General features: G+C 40.6%; 3 protein-coding genes across 3 annotated transcripts; all 3 read right to left on the bottom strand.

Annotated features, from left to right (window-relative positions):
* tlr5b (toll-like receptor 5b) lies at nucleotides 1-5,908 on the bottom strand. The gene is made up of 5 exons (XM_087805906.1): nucleotides 5,767-5,908; nucleotides 5,307-5,368; nucleotides 1,894-4,183; nucleotides 1,091-1,179; nucleotides 1-362 (listed from the first exon to the last, which is right to left on the bottom strand). The coding sequence occupies exons 2-5, from the start codon at nucleotides 5,352-5,354 to the stop codon at nucleotides 144-146; spliced, it is 2,646 nt and encodes an 881-aa protein (XP_087662032.1). The 5' UTR covers nucleotides 5,355-5,368; nucleotides 5,767-5,908; the 3' UTR covers nucleotides 1-143.
* A 1,489-nt stretch (nucleotides 5,909-7,397) lies between these two features.
* On the bottom strand, nucleotides 7,398-9,805 carry LOC148067474 (thrombomodulin-like). The gene has a single exon (XM_087805787.1). The coding sequence runs from the start codon at nucleotides 9,742-9,744 to the stop codon at nucleotides 8,179-8,181; it is 1,566 nt and encodes a 521-aa protein (XP_087661913.1). The 5' UTR covers nucleotides 9,745-9,805; the 3' UTR covers nucleotides 7,398-8,178.
* Nucleotides 9,806-11,234: 1,429 nt separating this feature from the next.
* Nucleotides 11,235-14,533, bottom strand: LOC148067473 (thrombomodulin-like). Its single transcript, XM_087806352.1, has one exon. The coding sequence runs from the start codon at nucleotides 14,382-14,384 to the stop codon at nucleotides 12,912-12,914; it is 1,473 nt and encodes a 490-aa protein (XP_087662478.1). The 5' UTR covers nucleotides 14,385-14,533; the 3' UTR covers nucleotides 11,235-12,911.
* Nucleotides 14,534-24,420: the final 9,887 nt, after the last annotated feature.

Here is a 24,420-nt window from a genome sequence, read left to right as displayed (position 1 = left end):
AATTTGCACACTAAGACCCAGTAGAAATTAAAAATATACAAATATTTAATATTAAAACATATATTTTAAATATAATTCACTTTATTATTTGACTTGAGATCCGTTTATTTACAACAACAACCCGCCTTAAAACAGGAAAGACTTCAGTTAGCTTGAATTTCCTCCAGTTCGATCTGGTTCTGGTTCTCGATTCCGACGTCGCCTGGTTCTTGTTTCTGCAACTTGGTTTCTTGGAGGATCCGCGACAGCAGTCGCTCGTAGAACCAGTCCAGGTCCTGCGGGTCCTCCGGCCACGTCAAGTACTCCCTCTTCTGGACGAAAGCCCTCATCGCAGCAAACCTCATCAGCTGGTAATGCGACACCTTCAGGTCAGAAAAGTTACATATTTTACTTTATTTGGTAAGAAATTCTGCAAAAATAGTTTATTGCTCGATTAAAAATAAATTGTGAAATATTTAAGACTTCATCAGCTGACGTTGTTTATTCAATATCACTAAGTTCGAGACTTTTTGCGTAGCTTAGCTTAGCCTAGCTTAGCCTAGTTTAGCTTAGTTTAGCTTACTCGCTTCAAATTGTCAAAAATACTTCTATGTATGAAATTGTGTGTTTAACTGAGAAAAGCAAAGATACACTAATAGAAGCAAACACAAGATGAATGCCTTTAAAGTCCTGCTTTTTTACTATTTTTACATTTTTTTTACATTTAGTAGTTTCTAACATGTGCTCACCACAGAGATTATAGATGTTTGTGTTTTTATAAAAAAAAAATTAAATTATTAATGTGTTTTGCAATGTTTAGTTGATAACTATATCTACAAGAACATTTAGCTGTTTATCAATAATTCATTATATATATATAAGTTATTAAATCTACTGATAGACATGTTTTATTAAATCTAAGGAATATTCTTTACAATACATTTTAAGCTTAGCTGTGCTAACAATACTTGTTGTGTCTAATAGTGTGTGTTTTTGTCAAATAGAACGGTGACATTTATTTTTGAAAATATATATTTGTAGAGCGAATTGTTTCTTTGTTTTACATTGAGCTTTTGTAAGCAAAGTTAAAAAACACAAGGTTCATACAGACCTTTCCTACGACCAACATAATGAGAACGTTCGTCAGCTCCTCCAGCATACGACCTTGGGCCAAACTGAACGCATCCAGACACCAGCCGTCTAGAAGAAAAGCAACATTTCGGGTGAGTGCTGTTTATATAGATCCATTTGTATAATATCAACATGAACATTAATCTGATTTTTAGCCAAATTTCCAACGGGCCACATAAAATGACTATCATTTAGCCAGATTTGCCCTCCTTAATTATGATTCATTTATCTGGGAATATTTGGGTATTTTGTGCCAAAAAAAAATCTTCCATCTTCATTTTGGTGGATGAAAAATGTAATGAAAATATTTAATCTGAGGGACTATTTTGAGACGGTTGGTTTGGAAACACATGCGAGAAGAGACGATGGATTATTGGATCAGGGGGACCACGATGATAGTAAGTAAATAAGTAAGTAATTTTTATTTATATAGCGCTTTTCCAGATCAGGGTCACAAAGCGCTTAAACAATCAAAACAATATTCAATAAAGTATATACTTTAAAGATCAAGATAATACTGAGAACAACACAGGAGTTCCAGAAAATCAAGAAAAAGCCTGAACAAATAAAAATGTCTTAATATGTTTCTTGAAGGAGTCAGTAGATCCATCAAGCGCAAAGAGAGAGGAAGATCGTTCCAAAGCTTAGGAGCAACAGCCTGGAAGGATTTCTCTCCTCTGGTCCTGAACCGTGTTCAGGAACCATCAGTAGATTCTGATCCACAAACCATTATGGGAAAGGCAGGAAGAATTTAGTAAAAACATGGAAATAAAAAATAATTACCATTGAGGAACTCTTTCGAAACCACACACACGGTTTTCTTGCTGTCCCAGATGGCTTCCCTGATGTTGGACAGGTGGTCTTCACCAGGCAGGAAGTCCCTGGCCTCAAAACAGCATCGCAGGAGGTTTCTTTCAGAGAACTGGTCATCCAGCTTCTTGAGCAGAGCCGTCTCCACCCACTGGTAGTCGTTGTTGCTGAAGCACAGGTAGACGTCGTACTGGAAGTCCTCCAAGGGGGTCACGTGTTTGGGACCCTCCATAACTCTCCCTACCATCTTTTTGTAGATGATGTATATGTGACCACGTAGATGTGCGTATACTATACCAGCGAGAATCAAAGTGAAGACCAGGGTGGCAGAGAAGATGAAAAGAGCGAACTGAAGCTCCTGCACGTCTTCTTCATCATCACCCTCACAAGGTTCTACGATGGCGGAGTAATCGAGCAGAGGTACGCCCAAGTTTTCGGCAGGAAACTCGCATCTCCAGTCCTCAAGGAGGCTCATGGAGGTCACATTTGTGACGTTCAACCATGTCAGGAAGGGCTCAAGTTTACAGTCGCAGTAAAAACGGTTCTTGGCAAGATCGATGTTGACAAGATATGCAAAGGTTTGTGGGTCCGGTGAAGCCAGGAAGTTGTTTGAGATGAAAAGGGTTTTCAGGCTCCTGGGAAAGACGTCCTGCTGAAGATAAGTCAAGGAGTTGGAAGAGAGATCCATTTCTATGACTGAGCTGAGGCCACAGAAAATTCCAGGCGGGAGAGCTGTGAGAGCGTTGAAGCTCACGTTTAAACCCAGAACGTTCCCCATGTTGTGAAACAGGTCAAGACAAATGTTTTGTGACCAGATGACCTGCAGGGAGCTGGCGTGAAGATCCAGCACTTGCAACGTGTTGTTACGAGGAATCACATCGTTCTGGCTAAAGGTGCACCACCTGATGAAATTCCCGCCATAAAACAAATTTTGAAGACCCTTTAAGCCACGTATGATTTCATAAACATCTTCCAGATTCTCAAGTCTGTTATCATTCAACTCCAAATGAGTGGTGGTCCAGCCCCAGTCCACAATGTTGTACAGGGATTGAAGCCGGTTGTCTCCCAGGAGCAGATATTCCAAGCTGGGTAATCGAGCCGGAAAACCGAGCTTACGCAGTGAGTTTCCGGTCAGATACAACCCTCGTAAAGACGGAAGTCCTAGGAAGGAATTGCTTCCTAGCTGCCCTATGTTGTTGTAGGATAAATCCAAAACCCTCAAGAGAGTCAAGTCTCTAAAGGTGGCCTCGTAAACCTCTCCGAGCAGGTTGAAGGAGAGGTTGAGCATGAGCAGGTGTCCCTGGAGACCGCCGAACGCGCCCCCGTTGATCATATTGATCTTGTTGACAGAGACGTCGAGGATTCTGACGTTCTTCAGATGGAAAAAAACAGATTCCTCTAAAGCGAAAATCCTGTTTCCAGACAAGTCCATGTAGTCCACACGGCTGAAGGCGAGGCCCTTGAAGGTGTTCTTGTCCGGGTCCGGGTTGTTGTTATGAGAAAAACCTTTACCAATGTTGGCCGAAAATTTAAGTTGATGAATCTGCGTCCCCTCCAATAAGTTGAAAAACATTTCCGAACCGGTCGTGTTGAACCCATTCGAGGTGAGGTCCAGGATATCAAAGACTATTTTGCTGAATGGTTTTCCACAACTCTTCCAGTCAAGGCCCCCGTCTGCCATTTTGAACAAATGATTTGAATTCATGTTAAGATATGAGAAGCTTTTTCCTTGGAAGCCCTCAAGATCCGGTTCACATATCTCACTGATTTGATTCAGCTTGAGGTCCAATTGGGTCAATTTTCGGAGCTTGAAAAAGAAAAGTCCTGGACGGAGTCTCTCTATCGCGTTGCCGAACAGGTATAGAAACTCCAAAGACAAAACCGGCTCGAGAAAGCTTTCCGACAGAAAAGAGTCTGTTAGTTCACAAGAGTCCAAGTACAGCTGCTGTAAATTGGACAGACCAGCAAAAGCTCTGAGCTCCAGACTGAGGCCCGCATTGTTGCCCAGGACCAAGCGCACCAGCTGGGTCTGCGCCAGGAAACTGTTATTCCTGATGACAAGTTTCACCAGTTGATTCCCGAGATCCAGGTCCAACAACTCTGGGTAACTGCGGAGAGATGAGCTGTTGATCTCACTGATATTGTTATTTTCCAAGTAAAGGTGGGTGATATTCGGCCCGAAAGTGGGAACCCACTGGAGACCCAGTCCAGCACAGCGGACCTTGAATCCATTGACCTGACATCGGTCAATACACGTGGTTTCCTGTCGGTGTGAGAGTCGTGTTAGTGGTGGTCCTGCATCATAACATTTTTAATTGATGCTAATACACGTAAACAAAACAAGATTGATTTCCATTTGTTGTACATTTTTATTTCAACAAAGGGAAATAAGACATAAGTAATCTGTCCTTCATGCAAACATTAACTAAATCTGCTTTTTAAGTTCATAAATGAAGAATTGAGCTGACGATTTTTCTGTATATTACCATCTTTTTTTCATTCATCTTTTCAGGGTTTTTATTTGGTTAGTTTTCCAACGTTTCTATTTATGCAACTGCATTTATTTGAAAAATTAATTAACAAATTGATACATATTATTCAAGAATAATACGTTGTTTTGTAAGTAAGAGATGAGAAAAAGAGCAAAAAAGGCAAAGTACTGGAGGGTACGGGTATCAAACCATCTCTTAACCCTTGTGTCATGTCAGAGTCAAGGTGACCCGAAGGCCTGAAAACAAATGTATTTTTAGTATCCCTTGTGTTGTCTCTGGGTCAAGGTGAACGACCTCTACCACTGCATATGTATTTCTGGAGGCAGGGGAGGTCGTTGGCCTTGACCCAGAGACAACACAAGGAATATCACAAACACATTTGTTTTCAGGCCTTAGAGTCACATTGACCCAGAGACAACACAAGGAATACCACAAATGCATTTGTTTTCAGGCCTTCGGGTCACCTTGACCCTGAGATGACGCAAGGGTTAAGATTTGAGCTCCTGGATGTATTTGTTTCCTTCATTGATGCTATTTGGGATAAGAAGGACTACATACGTATGATAAGATAGTAGCTCATGTAACAAATCTCATTCTTATACAATTTGTACAAAAATGTTTGGGTTGAGTTTTGAAACTTTTTGCCTGTGTTTAAATCTTTTTAGTATCTGCTGTATAAATATTTGGTGTAAATAGCTGCCATTTTGTTTAGACTTAAATAGGTTTAATGTTGTGTATCAGATGTATAAGATGTTGAGATGTTGTGGGTCCGACGAGGTTAAAGCTCAGGTTTTATCCCTCGTATAAATATTTTAAAATGAATTTATGTAAATACATCAGCAAGCTCTTGGTCCAAGCTAAAATGTCCTCAACTGAAAGAGCAGAAACACACACCTGTAGATGAAGAACCAGAGCGGCCACCAGGAGAGTCCGTGACGCCATGATGTCCCTGTGCTCTGAGGGGAAGAAACAAATGAAGGAGGAACTTCCTGGAGATACAAGACCTCAGCAGCTGCTCCTCAAAGCTGCTTTACCTTATTTAAACACGTTTGTTTGCTACAATATTAAACCTGGGTCTGCTCTGGTAAACATGATTTAGATCATTCCTGGTCGTCATGGCGACGGTGTTATCGAGTGCGCTTTGAAGAATAGTTGGATTTGTTTGAGCATGACTCAAACAGCAGAGCAAAGGTTATTTTCCCTCACGGAACAAGAATGTAAAAGCTGACTAATCGTTAATTCATTATTTTTCTAGTAGAAAGAGTCTGGAGGTTCTAAATGAAACCCGACTTTTACTCTCCAGTACTTCTTCTATCGGGGTTTAAAACTCAGCATAAGTTCCTGCTCAACTTACCAGGTGGATCTGTAGGAAATCTCAGAACACTCGCCCAGAGCAGATCATCTTTCAAAGTGAAGAGATCCGAGACGTCTCCAGTGTTCGCTATCTCACCAGCTCACGTGAATCAATCCTTCACAGATTGACGTGTTTCCTTGAGCTTCACTCTTGCTGCTGTTGCACAACCTTCAAATGTCCACACATTTCCTCAAACACACTTTTCTGTTAAGGTCAACACTAAACCTCTCTGTGAAGCTGCACTTCAGCGCAACAACATCTGTGTGAGTGAACCACTGACGTGCTACTACTTTTACAACCTCTGCTACCACTTGTACTAGTACTGCTACTTACACTACTATTACTTCTACAACTCATTGCTCTTGCTGTTGTTAAAACGAATTTCCTCTCGCGGGACAATAAAGGGATTCTGATTCTGATTCTGATTCTAATACTGCTTTTTCTTATTCTTCTATTACTACTTTACACTAATATTTCTAGTATTATTGCTTGTACTTTTAACTATTGTTAATACAACTGTTTATCCTTCTTCTACTAATACAATCAATAATACTACCATTTCTCTTTCTAATACTACCACTATATACTACTATTTCTACTATTATTGTACTTCCAACTTTCAGATATACAACTATTTCTCCTTCCAATACTACTACCACTAATATTAGTACTACTATGTCTAATACTATTAGTTCTACTACACACTCTATAACTCGTACTACTACGTGTACTACTACTACTAATACTACCACTACTATAACTACCACTACTTCTAATACAACTAATTATACTACTACTATCACGTCTACTTCTACTTGTAGAACCACTATCACCACTTATTCTAAAACTTTGAATACTAATACTTATTCTAATATTACTACTAATATTACTACCACTACTACTACTACATACACAAAACACTAAAACGACCAATACTACTACTAATTATGCTTCTATAACTTTTACTATAATTCTACTTCTACTTCCAATACTACTGCTACTATTATAACTACAACTACCACCAATACTGCTACTTCTACTATCACTAAAGCTAATACTTCTAATTCTACTACTACTTCTACTACTGTCTACTACTTATACTTCTACTAGCACTGCTAATACTATCAATACCACAAATACGACTTCTACTATCACTACTACTACTACTACTACTACTGCTTCTAACATGATAAACATACAGTGTGTTGGGAATTGGAACAAAAGAAAAACTATAGTTCCGTACACCTCTTGTTATAATTATTGTGTAGTTTTACTTCAAACAACAAAACAGGCTAATGGTATCATTCAGATTAAATCTAGAAGTCCACGTCATAGTTTGCGATTACAGAATTAAATATATACTTTCAAACAAATTATATTCTGACTTGATCCTCTTTTTGTGTTTATTATAATAAAGTTTAGAATTACTGCGTGAGGTTAGGTGTGATGAGGGCAGTAACATGTATAAAAAAGCAGGGGGCGCTGTTTCACTAATCAAGTTTCCTCTCGCTGCCAAACTTACAAATAAAAAGTAGAGGTACTGTATCCCTTTGCTAAACCAATGTAGAAAACATGACACACAAAAACTTGAATTCATTATTTTAATTAATAAATTGCTGTTGTGTAAAAGTTACCGGTTTAAACAGAGAATTATTTTAAACCATTATAAAATCCACTTTACTCCAGATAAAACCAATATGCAGAGTGAAGAAAAGGCTAATCTCGATTGTTTAGTGGTTTTTACTTCAGATTCTCACAGTTTACACGTTTTTTAAGAGTTTCTCGTGAAAACCCCCCAAAATATCTCCTCAAATGTTTGATATGTAAATATCAATAGCACTCAGATGTAATCTTTAGTGTCATTCAACAAGAAACTATTCAAATGTTTAATAAATAGAGTATTTGAAAATAATGTGAGGCAAATACTACAGCACATTAGTAGAAACATTTTTAAATAACAATCGTTTAATCCTTCATTTTTTTTTACACAATGTGTCGCATTATTGCAACATGTAGTTGTGTGTCGTGAAGTTCACAGTTCTTGATCTCAAGTGTGACGTATACATTCACTTGTCTCTGTCATAATATTACAACTAAAATCAAATCTGCTCTTCATGCATTTTGCCAGTGAACATTCAGGAAGTTTATGGTCTGTAAACTGAACAATGTCTCTCTGTTCCATGGCACGCTGCAGCTGGAATGCAGTTTAAGACCTTAAGAAAAAAAGACTTGGTGATGAGGACCTGTTGACAGTCCATTATAATGTCCCAGAACATTACTTCAGTGGACACTTGTGTCGGGAATGTTAGCTCATTTGAAAGTGATGCTGAAATCCTTCCCTGGTTGACTCCCCCAGTTTGCTGCCTCATCCAGTCCAGGACTGAAGTGTCTTTGGACTTGGACTTGTTCTGCTCATAAACTGTGTGCTTCTGGTTCTGAAGCCTTCATACTCCCTCTGCTCGTGCACACCCGGTTGTTGAGCACGTGGTGGAGAACACACACTAGGAGACTCGTGACGAGAAGGGTGCAGAGTAAGATCCCAACAAACGCCCCCACTGACACCCCGGAGGGTGGCGCTGTTGGGCTCGAATCCGACCCGTACGAAGGTGTCGTGACCGCAGCACTGGTGGGGTTCATCCCAGACCCGGTGTCTGTGTCATAATCCCCGTTCTTGACACACATGACCTCGTCCACGAGGGTCCATCCGTAGACGCAGACGCACTTGAAGCTCCCGTAGGTGTTGGTGCAGCTCTGGTCGCAGTAGAAGGATCCACACTCGTCCATGTCGAAACACACCATCTGGTCCACCCTCTCCTCAAGAATGTACCCGTCCGGACAGTAGCACTGGTACTTGTCGTTGGGGTCGCACTCTGCCGGGCACTCCTCCAGACCACAGTAGAGTTTGCACTTGGCAGGAGACTCCGGATCCCCTCGGTACCCCTCGTAACAAGAGCACGAGAAGCCCCCCGCCGTGTTGGTGCACATGTGCTCACAGGGGGCTGAGGCGCACTCGTCCACGTCCACGCAGATCCCACCAGAGACCCGATGGTATCCATCCCTGCAGGGGCACTCGAATCCTCCGGGGACGTTGACGCACACGGTGTTCTCCTCCGGACACTGGCGCGGGTCCAGGCAGTCGTCGAAGTCCACGCAGGACCTCCCGTCCGGGGCCAGCCTGAACCCCTGGTCGCACAGGCACAGGTGCGCGTCCTCGTGCTCGTAGCACCCGTGGGCGCACCCCAGGGTCAGGCAGGGGTCGCTCTCGTCCTTGACGCAGGAGATGTTGTTCGCGGGGTCGATGGAGCCCCCTGCTGGGCAGTAGCAAAAGGAGGTGGAGGTGTTGGGGTGCACGGCGCATTCGTGCTCGCAACCCCCCTTGAGGGTCTCGCAGTTCCAGGGGGCTTGAACCCACACTTGGTGGAAACACACGAACTCTGTCGCGCTTGGGTGTTTGGTGGCGATGAAGCCGGAGGGGACCCCGCTGCTGAAGACCGCCACCGTGTGGTCGTACAAGAGGGTGTAGCTCGCCGCGTCGAGGAGCTCACAGGTGGTCTGCGGGGGGTACTCGCACACGGACCCAGGCGCGGGGGCGTCGCAGCTCCGTTGAACCCACTTCATGTGCGAGTCCATCACCACACAGCGCGGGGACGAGCAGCTGTCGTTGAAGCCGGACCCCCAGTTCTGGAACTCACCTGGGGCGTCCCCGCTGAGCCACTCGTACCCGTGCAGAGGCGCGGCGGGGTCCGGACACCCGGTGGGTCGATGCAAACCGATCCAAGCAAAGTCCAGACCCAAGTCCTTCAGACTAAATCCAACAGTCGCCAACTGACCATTGAGAGCACTGCAGACTTTTTGGGCTCCTGAGAAATGCGTGTCTCCTTCCAGCACCACGTAGATCTTCTCCAGAGCCTCGGCGCCCCCGGACTGAAGCGCGTGCACGAGAGCAGCCAGGACCACGAGAGCCCTGAAGTCCTTCATGTTCCTTCTGGTGTTGTCTCACTGCGTCTGTGGCTCGCGTTTATATCCCCTCGACACCATGTTTGCGCTCCGGCTGAGGAAGGAAGTCGAGAGATGACCCTCCAGAAAAACTGTCTCTCCTGCGAGACCACATCCCTAAATCGCCGCTCACACGCCGGTCCTGCTTAAGGGGGGCGGGGGTTCATGGACCCGTCCACCCCTTTCTGTGCAGCCCACAGTCTAAACATAGACGCTTCTTCGCAGTTATATTCTAGACGGATAAATATCTAGTTGCCAAGACTGAAACTGAATGGACTACATTTGAGGCTGAAAACTTTATGTCCAGATCACAGCAGACGATAGATAGAACAACGTACAAATGAAAAGAACAACGGGCAAAGTACTTGCACTTGTACTAGTACTCCTACTTACACTACTATTACTTCTACAACTACCTAATACTGCTATTTCTTATTCTTCTATTACTACTTTACACTAATATTTCTACTATTATTGCTTGTACTTTTAACTATCGTTAATACAACTATTTATCCTTCTTCTACTACTACTATCAATAATACTACCATTTCTCTTTCTAATATTACCACTATATGCTACTATTTCTACTATTATTGTACTTCTAACTTTCAGATATACAACTATTTCTCCTTCTAATACTACTCCCACTAATACTAATACTACTATGTCTAATACTATTAGTTCTACTACACACTCATACTACTACTTGTAGTTCTACTACTACTACTATTACTACCACTACTATAACTACCACTACTTCTAATACAACTAATTCTACTACTACTAGTAGTACCACTACGTGCAAATGAAAAGAACAAGTGCAAAAAGCAAACAAAGTTAAAATACAAAAAGCATAGATCAATCTTATAGTCATCATCCATGATGGACAGTAGTGTGTATGTGCAACAGGATACATGCAGATACTATGACATCAATTATATCCTCTGTTTCCAATTATCTCCAAACAACATCAAAACCGTTAAAATAAACAGCTGAATTATGAAAAACTTTTTTTTTAAATATATTTTTGTTTTTACCAGTTTTTGACAAGCCCTCAAAATAAAATGAAAAAAAGAATTGAGATAAACATGGACCCATTCTCCATTTCAAGTCCCACATTGAATTATCATCAAACATATTTAGTAAAACATATTAATTATAAAAATTATATTATATTTTCTAAATTGTACTTTTTCTGCTAAACCTGATTATTATCTGTTAGTTTTCTAATTCAGCTTTTTTTATATTACATATTTCCAGATTACACCTTATATTTAACTGGTTGTGATATATGAACCTTTCTCCAATTTTTTATATTTAAATTCGATTGGCCTCCCAAATGTAATCTTGTGTGTTCACTGAGAAACTATTTATACGTTTTAATAAATTATTTTTAATTGTTTGAGTAAAAATACTAGAGCACATTGTTGAAGCCTATATGCTCAAAAGAAGAAAAAAAAATATCCCACAACTTTTATTTAAATAACATTCTTTTTTTATTGTCAGTTGTTTTTTTTCTACATAATGTGACACATAATTGCAAAAAGTTAGTGCTTGTTATGACATATACATTCACTTGCATAATTTAAATAGTTAAACTAAACAACATGCTCTGAGGCTGCTCCAAAAAGTTTTATGTTGACCTTGTTGCGTAATTGTATTTAAGTAGTCTTGTTTTTCTTTTAAATAGTTAATTATGAAGCATATTAAATGTATAACTAATACAAAATATGCACAGTGTTACAGAAATCTATTATTACCTTTTTTTTTTATTTGACTCATATGACTTGTTGCCAACACATCAAGGCCCAGTTTTAATTAAAACATTAATACATGGTCTACTTTATCAATTGTGTATATATATATATATATATACATATATATATACATATATATGTATATATATAGCGTGTGTGTGTTTAGTATACACAGAAGTACTTGAGCTCGCAAAAAGCAAAAGAAAAATCGTGATATAAATGACAGCATCATTTAAAGATGACTTTAATCCAGAATATATTTAAACGCCAAGTGATAGTTGTCACCGTGAAAAAGTACAGTGGTGGTCACAGACCAAGCAGCAGTTTTACATTCATATCCAACACGTCCTCACACTCAAGTCATAACGAGTCACAAATAAATGACGACAATCGACTATAAAACAGTGAATATGACTCAATTCAGTGACTTCGTAATGCATTGACTATTTGCCACAAATATTAATGTTTTTTAAACGGAAAGGGTGAAAAGGTTAATATTGTGAAATAACATTTTTTACTAATAATATAGTTATAAGAAAAAAAACGTTTTTGCGATTTCTGCTTTTAATGTTAATTTCGATAACCTAAATTTGTATTTATTTTCAAATCTAACATTGGGCTGATTTATATTAAAAAATCAGATCTGGATTTACCATTTTTATTTACTGTCGCGGCAGTTTCAATATTTTGTATTTTTTTCTATTAGACACAGTAAATGAAAAGTATAAAAATTAAATTGTTCAATCAATTATATATAATAAATATCAGACAATCATTTTTAAAAAAATAATTTTGACAAAATGAGCGCTAGATTTATTGGTCCACATGTTGAAGCTTATAAATAGTCTATGGTAGATTTTAATTATAGGTGGCATTAGTTTTACATTCATATCCAACACGTCCTCACACCCGAGTCATAACGAGTCACAAATAAATGATGACAATCATATAAAACAGTGAATATGACTAAATTCAGTGACTTCGTAATGCATTGACTATTTGCCATTAATATTGTGAAATAACATTTTACTTATAATATAGTTATAAGAAAAAAAAAGTTTTTTGTATATTAAAAATCAGATCTGAATTTACCATTTTTATTTACTGTCACTGCAGTTTCAATATTTTGTATTTTTTTTCTATCACACACAGTAAATGATAAGTATAAAAATGTAATTGTTCAATCAATTATATATAATAAATATCAGACAATAATTTTCTTTAATTTATTTTGACAAAATGAGCGCTAGATGCCACATGTTGAAGCTTATAAGTAGTCTATGGTAGATTTTAATTATAGGTGGCATTTGTTTGAGTCATTTACCTAATAGAAGGTCCGGCCCTGACAAAAACAATAAAAAAGATTAACTTTACATTGACAGTCATAATGTCTCAATCCACGGGCAACATCTTGTAAGTGTCTGTGGTCACCTGCTGCAGGTAATCGATATCAACCTCTGTCCTCTTTATAGGCGCGAGCTCCAGCTTGTCACAGCGCTTCGACATCCACCTCACCAGGAAGAAGACCAGGACCACACACAGAACCGAGAACACGGTGAGGCCCAGAATACTGCCCGTCTTCACGTAGGACGGCACCACAGCGGTCTGGGCGGTGGGCGCCTGCAGCTGCGGCTCTGACCCCGAGCCCTCCTCCGTGACGCGCACACACCTGGTGCCGTCTCGCAGCTCGTAGCCCTCCTCGCATGACCAACACCTGAAGCCCCCGAACAGGTTCTCGCACAGGTCGTCGCAGAACATGTCCGAGACGCACTCGTCGATGTCGGTGCACACGTGCCTGGAGTTGTTGTAGTGCCGGATGTATCCATCTGGACACTCGCACTGCCAGTCCTCCTCGGGCACATCTGGGTTCTTGGTACACCTGGCCGGACAGTCCCTCTCGTCGCAGTGCATCTCGCACCTGTGGGGGTCCTTCCGCGACACCACGAAGCCCTTGTCACACACGCACGCGAACACGCCGTCGACTCTGTCGCACCCGTGCTCACACTTTATACAGATGGAACTATCCAAGCACGCGTCGCCGTACTCCTCGAAGTCATCCCCGCACGTGCACGCGTACCCCCCCTGGGTGTTCTCGCACTGCTGCCCGTGACCCCCGCAGACCCGCGGCTCCCCACACTCGTCCACGTCCACGCAGCCCTTCCCGTCTGGCTGGAGCGCGTACCCCGGGTGACACGCGCACGCGCCACGGTCGCAGCGGTGCTGGCACGCGGCGCAGGGGTCGTCCGTGCAGGAGAAGCGGTTCGGATGGATCACCTGTCCAGGTGGGCACGAGCACGACGTCCCGTTGCACAGGTGCGCGCAGCCCCCCTTCGCCACCTCGCAGTTCCACGGCGCACCTCTCCAGGTGTTGAAGGCGCAGATGTGTTTGGAGGAGGGGTATTTCCCACCGGCTTTGAACGTCTCCGCGGTGGTCGCCGGGGGGAAGCGTTGCGACTGGACCACCTCCCCGCCGTTGAACGCGTAGTACCTCACCTGCGCTCCGGCCTGGGACCCCAGGGGGCCACAGGGCTCGTCGTGGCGGGAGCGGCACACGAACCCGTCGGCTTCCACGCTACAGCTTATATTCGAAACCTCCGCCCGGCTATTCATGATCGTGCACGTATCCGCGTCCACGGCCTCCAGCCAGTAGGACCCAAACTCCCCCACCAGTAGATCCCGAACCTCCGGGCTCCGCGCGCTCACGAGCTCCGACGACGCATCTCGACAGATCTTCTGCGCGCCTTGAAAGTCCAAGACCTCCTGGTGGAGCTGAAAACACTCGTTTAAAGTGCAGCTCATGAGATCAGACGCGCGCACTTCCGCTTGTTGGTAGAGAAAAAGCACGCAGACGAGGATCCCCTTCATGGCGCCAGAGACGGGAAAACTTCTGGGATTAAAACCTGGCTAAGAAACAGAAGATCCGACATAGCCTCACGTTTTTAAAGGGTCCAAGTAGAGCCTCTTTTTCTTTTTTTTTAGGCAGGCGAGGAAGGAAGTTCCGTCCCGGCCAGCTACTGGTTGCGCAACACCAAACAACGCGCACACACACACATCCAAACATCGACATTCACACACACACACATCGACATTCACACACACACACATCGACTTTCACACACACACACACATAATTTTTTATTTGTATAGCGCTTTTCCAGACCAGGGTCACAAAGAGCTTAAACAATCAAAACAATACTCAATAAAGTATATGCTTTAAAGATCAAGATAAAACTGATAACACAACAGGAGTTCCAGAAAATCAAGGAAAAGCCTGAACAAATAAAAACGAATTAAGATGTTTCTTGAAGGAGTCAGTAGACTCCATCCCTCAAAACATTTACTCAAAAATCAAAAATACGTCAAAAATAAGTTGCATTAAGTGGATGCTCAGGTTAGATTATCAAACATGTATTCCCACCATGGTACAAAAATACAACAACTGTACTTTGATTTATTTTTGACTCGAAAGTGTTGATTATGCAACATGAATAGTTGCCAAAAGATATATCTTATATGATGGTTGTCATTAAATCATAATGTCATGGTCTGTAATGACTTTTAAATCAAGTTTTGAAACAATTATCATTTATAATTATAAATAAAAAAATTAAACAGTTGAAATTATAAAATGAATGTCAGAAATGTTCAGTGAAATGGGATTGTTTATTTCCAGCATAGCAGCAAAATAACAAACTTTGATGGATGGATTGAAGAATAGAGCTATCAATAGATATTGTTAGATGGAGGAGTCGATGGATATGATGGATGGATACAATCGATGGTACAATAAATTATTATTGATTGAAGGTTGGATGGATGGATGGATTATTAAATGGATTCATTGTTGAATGGATGGATCAATAGTTGGATGGATGTATATTTAAATAGGGAGTTGATGGGAATGGATTAATAGTTTAATGGAGGGATTGATCGTGATGGATGGATAGTGAAATTGGTGAAAGGATGGATGGATGGACTGATAGTAAAAAGGATGGATTGATGGGATGGATACTTATTTAAATAGTCAGAATGATTGTGATGGAGGGAAGGTTGGATAGTTAAATGGGTGGATTTATAGATGGATATTTAAATAGTTGGTTGATTGTGATGGAGGGAAGGATGGATAGTTAAATGGGTGGATTTATAGATGGATATTTAAATAGTTGGTTGATTGTGATGGAGGGAAGGATGGATAGTTAAATGGGTGGATTTATAGATGGATATTTAAATAGTTGGTTGATTGTGATGGAGGGAAGGATGGATAGTTAAGTGGATGGATTTATAGATGGATATTTAAATAGTTGGTTGATTGTGATGGAGGGAAGGATGGATAGTTAAGTGGATGGATTTATAGATGGATATTTAAATAGTTGGTTGATTGTGATGGAGGGAAGGATGGATAGTTAAGTGGATGGATTTATAGATGGATATTTAAATAGTTGGTTGATTGTGATGGAGGGAAGGATGGATAGTTAAGTGGATGGATTTATAGATGGATATTTAAATAGTTGGTTGATTGTGATGGAGGGAAGGATGGATAGTTAAATGGGTGGATTTATAGATGGATATTTAAATAGTTGGTTGATTGTGATGGAGGGAAGGATGGATAGTTAAGTGGATGGATTTATAGATGGATATTTAAATAGTTGGTTGATTGTGATGGAGGGAAGGATGGATAGTTAAGTGGATGGATTTATAGATGGATATTTAAATAGTTGGTTGATTGTGATGGAGGGAAGGATGGATAGTTAAATGGGTGGATTTATAGATGGATATTTAAATAGTTGGTTGATTGTGATGGAGGGAAGGATGGATAGTTAAGTGGATGGATTTATAGATGGATATTTAAATAGTTGGTTGATTGTGATGGAGGGAAGGATGGATAGTTAAATGGGTGGATTTATAGATGGATATTTAAATAGTTGGTTGATTGTGATGGAGGGAAGGATGGATAGTTAAGTGGATGGATAAACATTTAAATGGTTGGATTGATTGTAATGGATTGATGTATATCGAAATGGTTAGTTTATTGGGATGGAGGGAAGAATGGATAGTTAAATGAATATATTGATGGATACATATTTAAATGGTTGGTTTGATGTGATGGACATTTTCAAATGGCTGGATTGATTGTGATGGATGGAGAGTTAAATGGCTGGGTGGATATTTAAATAGTTAGTTGATTGGGATGGAGGGAAGGATGTAGAGTTAAATGGATGGATTGACGGATAAGTATTTAAATGGTTGGATTGATTGTGATGGATGGATGGATATTTAAATAGTTAGTTGATTGTTATGGATGGAAGGATGGAAAGTTAAATGGATGGATTTATATTTAAATGGTTAGTTGATTGGAAGGGGTGAATAGTTAAATCGATGGATGGATATTAAAATGGTTCGTTTGATTAGGCCGGATCAATAGTTAAATGGAGGCATTGATACGATGTATAGAGGGAATGATATTTAAATAGATGGATGGATTGGAACGGATGGATAGTTAAATGAGTGGATAGATGGAAATAATCATCATGGGGTCAATTTACAGTGTTCCTGTTTCTTAGTGTTGAAGAATTCAAAATCATACACATGTGGTCCTGAAGGGGAATCAGGTAAACCAGGTGAGGTGACTTGAGCATCAGGCCTTATGAAAGAGTTAGTAAGTAAGTAAGATGGTAAGTATTTATATAGAGTGAGGAGTTCTTCACTGGACAAAGGAAAGTTTGGGCCTCAATGCTTCGGCTGCTAACCTCAGCTAATCAGAATTCAATGTATGAATGGAACGTCCATGGTTTTGATTCATCATCATCATCATCATCATCCTCTTCACTACACATCCAGAGATCATTCAACCAAACCTGTCCCTCAAGACTTGACTCATGGATTCTCAGGTTTGACACACTTCCTCACGCAGATACTATTTCAGGCTTTACAGGCAGTGTTGGATTGTGTGTACTCCGAGGGGAGCTGCCTTCCATTTTTACTCAGAAAGAAAAACAGACAATATTACGAGCAGGAAGTAAAAGTCACTCCATCACACTCACTTCCTCTGGTTTAGAAGCACACGATGTGTTACGTAAACGGCACCCCTGCACGTCGAGCGGCTTAGCTCGGTAACGTGGCGCTTCATTGGCTCTGTGAGTCCTGGAATGTGAACTCATGCAAATGATTCCCACCCAAAGACACAAAGAGTGAGTCAGCGGATGTCATCGGAGACTCGTAGAGGACGGAAGTTGTATCTGCTTAATCAAAGACTGTGATGGGGAATGACACATGCAGGAACACTCGTGTTCCACGTTGGACTGCTTACATTAAAGTGGGTGCGGTGGGGTGGAATAAGGGTGGAGGGGATGTGAGTGAGGCGTCAGGGAGGGGGGTTCTTTGTTCGAGCAGTGGAAATAAATACCCGCTTTAACGTGCGGCCGGACTCTGTCCAAAAGTCACATTCTGACATTTTGTAATCTGAACTAGCCGGTGACACGAACCCAGGCAGGATGTCTAGAAAATATTTGTTTTACTGATTTGAAGCTTTTATACGAGCGACCCATGTGTAGTAAAAAATGTGTTTTATTCCCAAGGGCAACTGGTTTTATCCACATGGTGATGGACGTTTATTAAGGTACATCCTTGAGTGGGCAACATGTGAATCCTTCCTGCCTGTTCTCTGTGCTTGTGTTCACTCTGGGGGTCTTTATGTAGCCCGAAAATATTATTTTATTATTTCCTGTCAGAGGTTGTGCCAGAGCACGACACTTTCCTCCACCCTAACCTCATCCTCCCGAGTCACCTCGATCCTCTGCATGTCCTCATTTAACGGTTTATCAGTTGAACATATTCCCCTCACTCTGTCATTAGGAAGATAAGACGAGAGGGGAAACAAAAAACATCAAATAAGGAAAACATTTTATCGGAGATAAATGGAACAAAAACAGGATAACAATGTATCATGGCATTTTTAATAAAGTGCAATTAATGTTAAACACAATTCTTTACACTTAGGGACTACTTTTATTTGGATCACAAATTTAATTTTAAAAAAATTCCACCTGGATTTGAATATATATATCATTTTTTTTTTCGACTTTGAAATAACATGACAACCTATTTAGGAATGTAGCAGACCCTCCCCTGCAGTGACCCCAGTAGCTGATCTTGGCTTGAACATTGTGTGTTCTTAACCTGAACTCTAATCCCACTACTATTTCAAAGTCCCCGTCAAGACTTTATCAAGATATATACAGTGCCTTGCGAAGGTATTCGGCCCCCTTGAACCTTTCAACATTTCGCCACATTTCAGGCTTCAAACATAAAGATATAAAATTTTAATTTTTTGTCATGAATCAACAACAAGTGGGACACAATCGTGAAGTGGAACGAAATTTATTGGATAATTTAAACTTTTAACAAATAAAAAACTGAAAAGTGGGGCGTGCAATATTATTCGGCCCCTTTACTTTCAGTGCAGCAAACTCACTCCAGAAGTTCAGTGAGGATCTTTGAATGATCCAATGTTGTCCTAAATGACTGATGATGATAAATAGAATGCACCTGTGTGTAATCTAGTCTCCGTATAAATGCACCTGCTCTTTGATAGTCTCAGGGTTCTGTTTAAAGCGCAGAGAGAACCATGAAGACAAAGGAACACACCAGGCAGGTCCGAGATACTGTTGTGGAGAAGTTTAAAGCCGGATTTGGATACAAAAAGATTTCCCAAGCTTTAAACATCTCAAGGAGCATTATATTGAAATGGAAGGAGTATCAGACCACTGCAAATCTACCAAGACCCGGCCGTCCCTCCAAACTTTCATCTCGAACTAGGAGAAGACTGATCAGAGATGCAGCCAAGAGGCCCATGATCACTCTGGATGAACTGCAGATAACTACAGCTGAGGTGGGAGAGTCTGTCCATAGGACAACAATCAGTCGTGCACTGCACAAATCTGGCCTTTATGGAAGAGTGGCAAGAAGAAAGCCATTTCTCAAAGATATCCATAAAAAGTCTCGTTTAAAGTTTGCCACAAGCCACCTGGGAGACACACCAAACATGTGGAAGAAGGTGCTCTGGTCAGATGAAACCAAAATCGAACTTTTTGGCCACAATGCAAAACGATATGTTTGGCGAAAAGCAACACAGCTCATCACCCTGAACACACCATCCCCACTGTCAAACATGGTGGTGGCAGCATCATGGTTTGGGCCTGCTTTTCTTCAGCAGGGACAGGGAAGATGGCTAAAATTGATGGGAAGATGGATGGAGCCAAATACAGGACCATTCTGGAAGAAAACCTGTTGGAGTCTGCAAAAGACCTGAGACTGGGACGGAGATTTATCTTCCAACAGGACAATGATCCAAAACATAAAGCCAAATCTACAATGGAATGGTTCACAAATAGACGTATCCAGGTGTTAGAATGGCCAAGTCAAAGTCCAGACCTGAATCCAATCGAGAATCTGTGGAAAGAGCTGAAGACTGCTGTTCACAAACGCTCTCCATCCAACCTCACTGAGCTCGAGCTGTTTTGCAAGGAAGAATGGGCAAGAATTCCAGTCTCTCGATGTGCAAAACTGATAGAGACATACCCCAAGCGACTTGCAGCTGTAATTGCAGCAAAAGGTGGCGCTACAAAGTATTAGCGCAAGGGGGCCGAATAATATTGCACGCCCCACTTTTCAGTTTTTTATTTGTTAAAAAAGTTTACTTTCGCAAGGCACTGTATATAGAGTTGATAACAATGTGAGAAGGTGGTGCGACCTGTGGAATCATGAACTCGAGCCAGTGGTCCAGCTTCACTTACCAAGACTGGTGGACATGATTTACTCCTTGAATATTTATCTCAGCGGCTCAGATGGTGAAACACAAAACCCTCACCACAAGTTCCTTAGAGGTCAGCCAAGGTTGAGTGGAAGCAAGATTTGTGAAATGGAGAACGAAGAAGCTGCTTTGGTTAACAAGAAATTATTATGAGGGTCTTTACTCGGCCCATATAAGTGGGTTTCTGGTCCTTTTCACACATGGTTTTTGATGTCTTTCTGATACACGGCATACTAACAATTGAGGGAACATAATAACATCATGTGTTGTCACAATTTGCACAGCAGAACGTTAAATTCTTATATAGAAGTTAAATGAACTTTTATGATAAACTTTAAGGATCATTAACTTACACCTGGGAATACAGATATCTGATACCTGATGTCAATGTGGCAACTCTTGGTGCATTCCATAGCCATGTGTAAACTCCAGTAATTGGGACTCAGACTCTTAAACACATTTATAGATGTATAAACTCTATAAATAAATGAACAAACTCTGAAACAAATGTACACATTTTCAAATAAATCCTCGACATATTCACAAAATCTTAAAGAAAATGCATAGATTTTGAAATAAATGTATAAGTTCTGAAAAATTGTACACAATGTGAACAAAATTTCAACTTTAACTTTCATTTAAAACTTTGAAACCAATTTTTAATTTTTGATATTAATACTTAAACACTTGGAAGATTTACACTTTGAAATACATTACATCTCCTAAAATACATTTATGAACTCTTGAAAAATGCATATCGTAACATTCTAAGTTTGTAAAACGCTGGTTTTGTGCTTCCTGTTTCCTGTATTTAATGCATGCTCACATGAATTGGATTTCAATCAGCATTCTAAACAATATGTCATTTTTGAAAAGGTGTTTTAAGAGGGTTTAAGACTTGTAATAATTGGTGGATACAGTGGAAAAGGAAAAGTGATATTTTAGCAGGTGACTCCACCTTTACAAAGTCCTACCGTTGGTCGCCAAATGTGAAAAGGCAGCCGGACTCCAATGTTATAGCTTTTAAAGCCAATAAGATCAAAACTTCCCAGAGTTTGTCCAGGGTTCCTCTGATAACTATCCTCTGGAGAGAAAAGGACTAAGCCCTCCAAGTGACAAAATGACCAATAATGGAAAACTTTAATACTGAAAAGGTCAACTTTTGTCTCTCTATCGGGCTGTTTAGTTTAGTGAAACAATTTGTTAAGATGGATATTTCATCATAACACTCTTTATATAAGCAAAAATGCTTTAGTGGCTTCCAACAAGGAGAAGTTCAGACAAACCTCTTCTGTCTTCTGTTTCTCCCAAACCTGCAGCTGCTCTCTTCATGCCTCAAGTAATTGCTGGAATCCTAGAAATTGAACACAATACAGATCTGCTCAGTGGTCAGTCGTGCTTCTGCAAAAGAATGTGAGGGAAAATGTTGTCTTTTTTTTTTGCAGAGTCGACAACAGGAAAGCACACAGAGACACACACACACACTCTTTTATTGTCAGTGTCGGTTTACTGCTCAGAAAACAGGAGGGTCGGTTCAGACAGTGGATTTAGTGCCACATGTCGACCTTCATTTCCGGTCATTGTGTTCGGTGTCAAAAGGCAGCAGAGTAATCAGTCGATTAAACATGCTGCTTGAAACACAATCTGCAATATAAAGATACAAAACAGCCGTCTGCTGGCACCATCTCCAAACAAAGTTGTGTTTTTGAGAAAACATGGGTTCGTTCTCACAGATGAGCACCTGCACACGGAGATACTTCACACCCATTGTTTCAAAGAACAATTAACCTGGAGCCTTCTGAGACGTGGACCACTTCTACAGTATCTTAATTCCACCTGGAACTCTAGCGCTGTTGGCAGATAGATGGGAACTGGCCAGGAGCGGAACAAAATTACATTTGCTGTAAGTACACTCTGCCTCTTGAGGGTGTTGTTGGCAGTCATGCAGAACTATTTTGAACTTTCCATGACCTCAATAACCTAGCGGCGTCAGTGGAATTGTTCTTTAACATGCTACGATAATCATGTTGTGTAATATCTCTAATTTGTGGTGTGGTTTCCCAAAGTAACGGTTTCTTTTCATTTTTAGATGTTGCTTTCTTTTCTAAAGGTTAAAGTGATAATTCAGTTTTTATTTATTTTCCGGGTAATCCGTTCCTTTTTTGAGTTATAGACAAAAATGTATGTTCATTTTCATGTCCAGTGCTCAGTTGTTGTCGTCTTCATCTTTGTCCAAAAACACCCAAATACTTCCATACTAGTACTTTGTTCCTCTTGTATTGAAGCCTAGACATGAGAAATTGTTCCAAAAAAACTTTAATAAGTCTCTATCTTTTAATCTTTTTTCTTAGCGGACGATCCCAGGCCAGAAGCCTAAATCTTGCACATGGATGAAGATAAAAACGAAGACAATTTAGCAGCGGTCTCAAAATTTAGAAAGGACTTACTCTTGAGTGAAATTTGAACTGAACTATCCCTTAAAGATATGTGTTATGTGTTAAAAGAGAACACCAGCCTCAAGACCCTTTTAGTGAAAAACACCTGTAAGACCTTGAGAAGAATGAAGAGACCTCACAATCTCTTCCTCTGCAGGATTGCTGGACCTTGAGAAAGAAAATGAGAATCTAAATCATCCAGAAGAGGCTTGGATTAGATCGTCAATTCATCACGGAAAGGTATTCTGATTAAATAGCTTCTAGGAAATACCAGGATCGCCAGATATGACTGTTTGATACTCATGGTCACACTACTGAATATGTAATAAAGACAGAAGAAGCACATGTAGCAGTAAAAATATTGACACAAACAGACCAACACACACTGAAGATTAATCAATTTATATCCATCAACCCCAATTCACTGACCAATCTCACGATGACAAGTTCACAGTCACACCTGATTAAGACATCTCAAAAATAAGAACATGATGATCTAAACACATTGATTTTTTACAGACCAACATGTTCTAAAATTGGGCCACGGTGCAATACTTGCAATAGCTTCAGCTGCATCTAAAATTATGACGGTTCATGTCGTGACGGGTGTGAGTCATTCTGCGCAATTCCGATTTTGATGCTATGCCACCTTATGACACAAGACTTTCCCGGACGCGCCCTTGTGACAACATTCTGAGTGTTGTTTTGGACATCTCAGACTCTGATTCACCCTTTCACTGCGAGACACAATGAGAGCATGAACTTGAAGTGTAATGAATGTAGTTTGGTTTGGCACGGTGGGCTGACAAAAGGATTTGGTTTGGCGCTGAGCTTGGTTACCACAAATGGTAGTCTTGTGCAACGCCACTGGCGTTCACGCAGACACAGAAATAAACCAGACTCAAAACTTTCCCTGTAACCAGGGCCATTGGCTGATAACACAGCAGGAGGCTGGTGAGCTCACCGTGGCAGGGGCAAGCTATCAGGGCGAGCCATTGTTAGTTGAAGAATACAGCAACAAATGTTCATCCACACGTCGACTTTCTCACATCACTTACTTATGGCTACAACTATCCATAAGTGTGCTGGTGTATTTGTGGGCTCCATGCATCACGTTGTCGCAATAACTACGTACCCATTGTCGTCACGAGTAGCATCACTGGTTTCTGGCTACCTTCCAGTTGTCTCACAGAAAGAACAGTCATTCCCACAAAGACGTTTCTCAACATGAATCACTTATTTTCCACTTTAGATTTTGAAAGGACATAATGCAGCTGCCATTTGGAATTATTTGACCTTCACATCAAGCTACAAAAAGTCTTCAGAGAATAGTTCCTGTGAAACATGATAGGACAAAACGGTATGATTGTGAGGAAGGAGCTTACATTTCTCCTGAGAGATCACAATCCATCAATTCTTTCTATATTTAAATTCATGTTTGAGAGTCAAATTCGGTTCAAACTGTTTCCACTGAAAAAAGGAAAGGAAGAAATTAAGACCTTTGCTTATGATGAATCTATGTGATCTAGGAACATAATTTCTTTACACAATTAAAGATCAAATAAGTCAATTTTTGGTAAAATGATTCAAATAATTGAACTTTACACATGTTTCTCAGGTTCAATTTGTTATGTTGACCATTTTTTATGTTGTTTTT

Source organism: Callionymus lyra, chromosome 13, assembly GCF_982586985.1.
Source record: "Callionymus lyra chromosome 13, fCalLyr1.hap1.1, whole genome shotgun sequence".
NCBI lineage: Eukaryota > Metazoa > Chordata > Actinopteri > Syngnathiformes > Callionymidae > Callionymus > Callionymus lyra.
This window is presented reverse-complemented; position numbering and strand designations above follow the sequence as displayed.

Coding starts and splice junctions, on each gene's coding strand:
- tlr5b (XM_087805906.1), bottom strand. CDS start 5,354: ATGGCGTCACGGACTCTCCTGGTGGCCGCTCTGGTTCTTCATCTACAG. Junction 4,184..5,306: donor CTCTGGTTCTTCATCTACAG/GTGTGTGTTTCT, acceptor TCACACCGACAG/GAAACCACGTGTATTGACCG. Junction 363..1,090: donor TTATGTTGGTCGTAGGAAAG/GTCTGTATGAAC, acceptor TCTGACCTGAAG/GTGTCGCATTACCAGCTGAT.
- LOC148067474 (XM_087805787.1), bottom strand. CDS start 9,744: ATGAAGGACTTCAGGGCTCTCGTGGTCCTGGCTGCTCTCGTGCACGCG.
- LOC148067473 (XM_087806352.1), bottom strand. CDS start 14,384: ATGAAGGGGATCCTCGTCTGCGTGCTTTTTCTCTACCAACAAGCGGAA.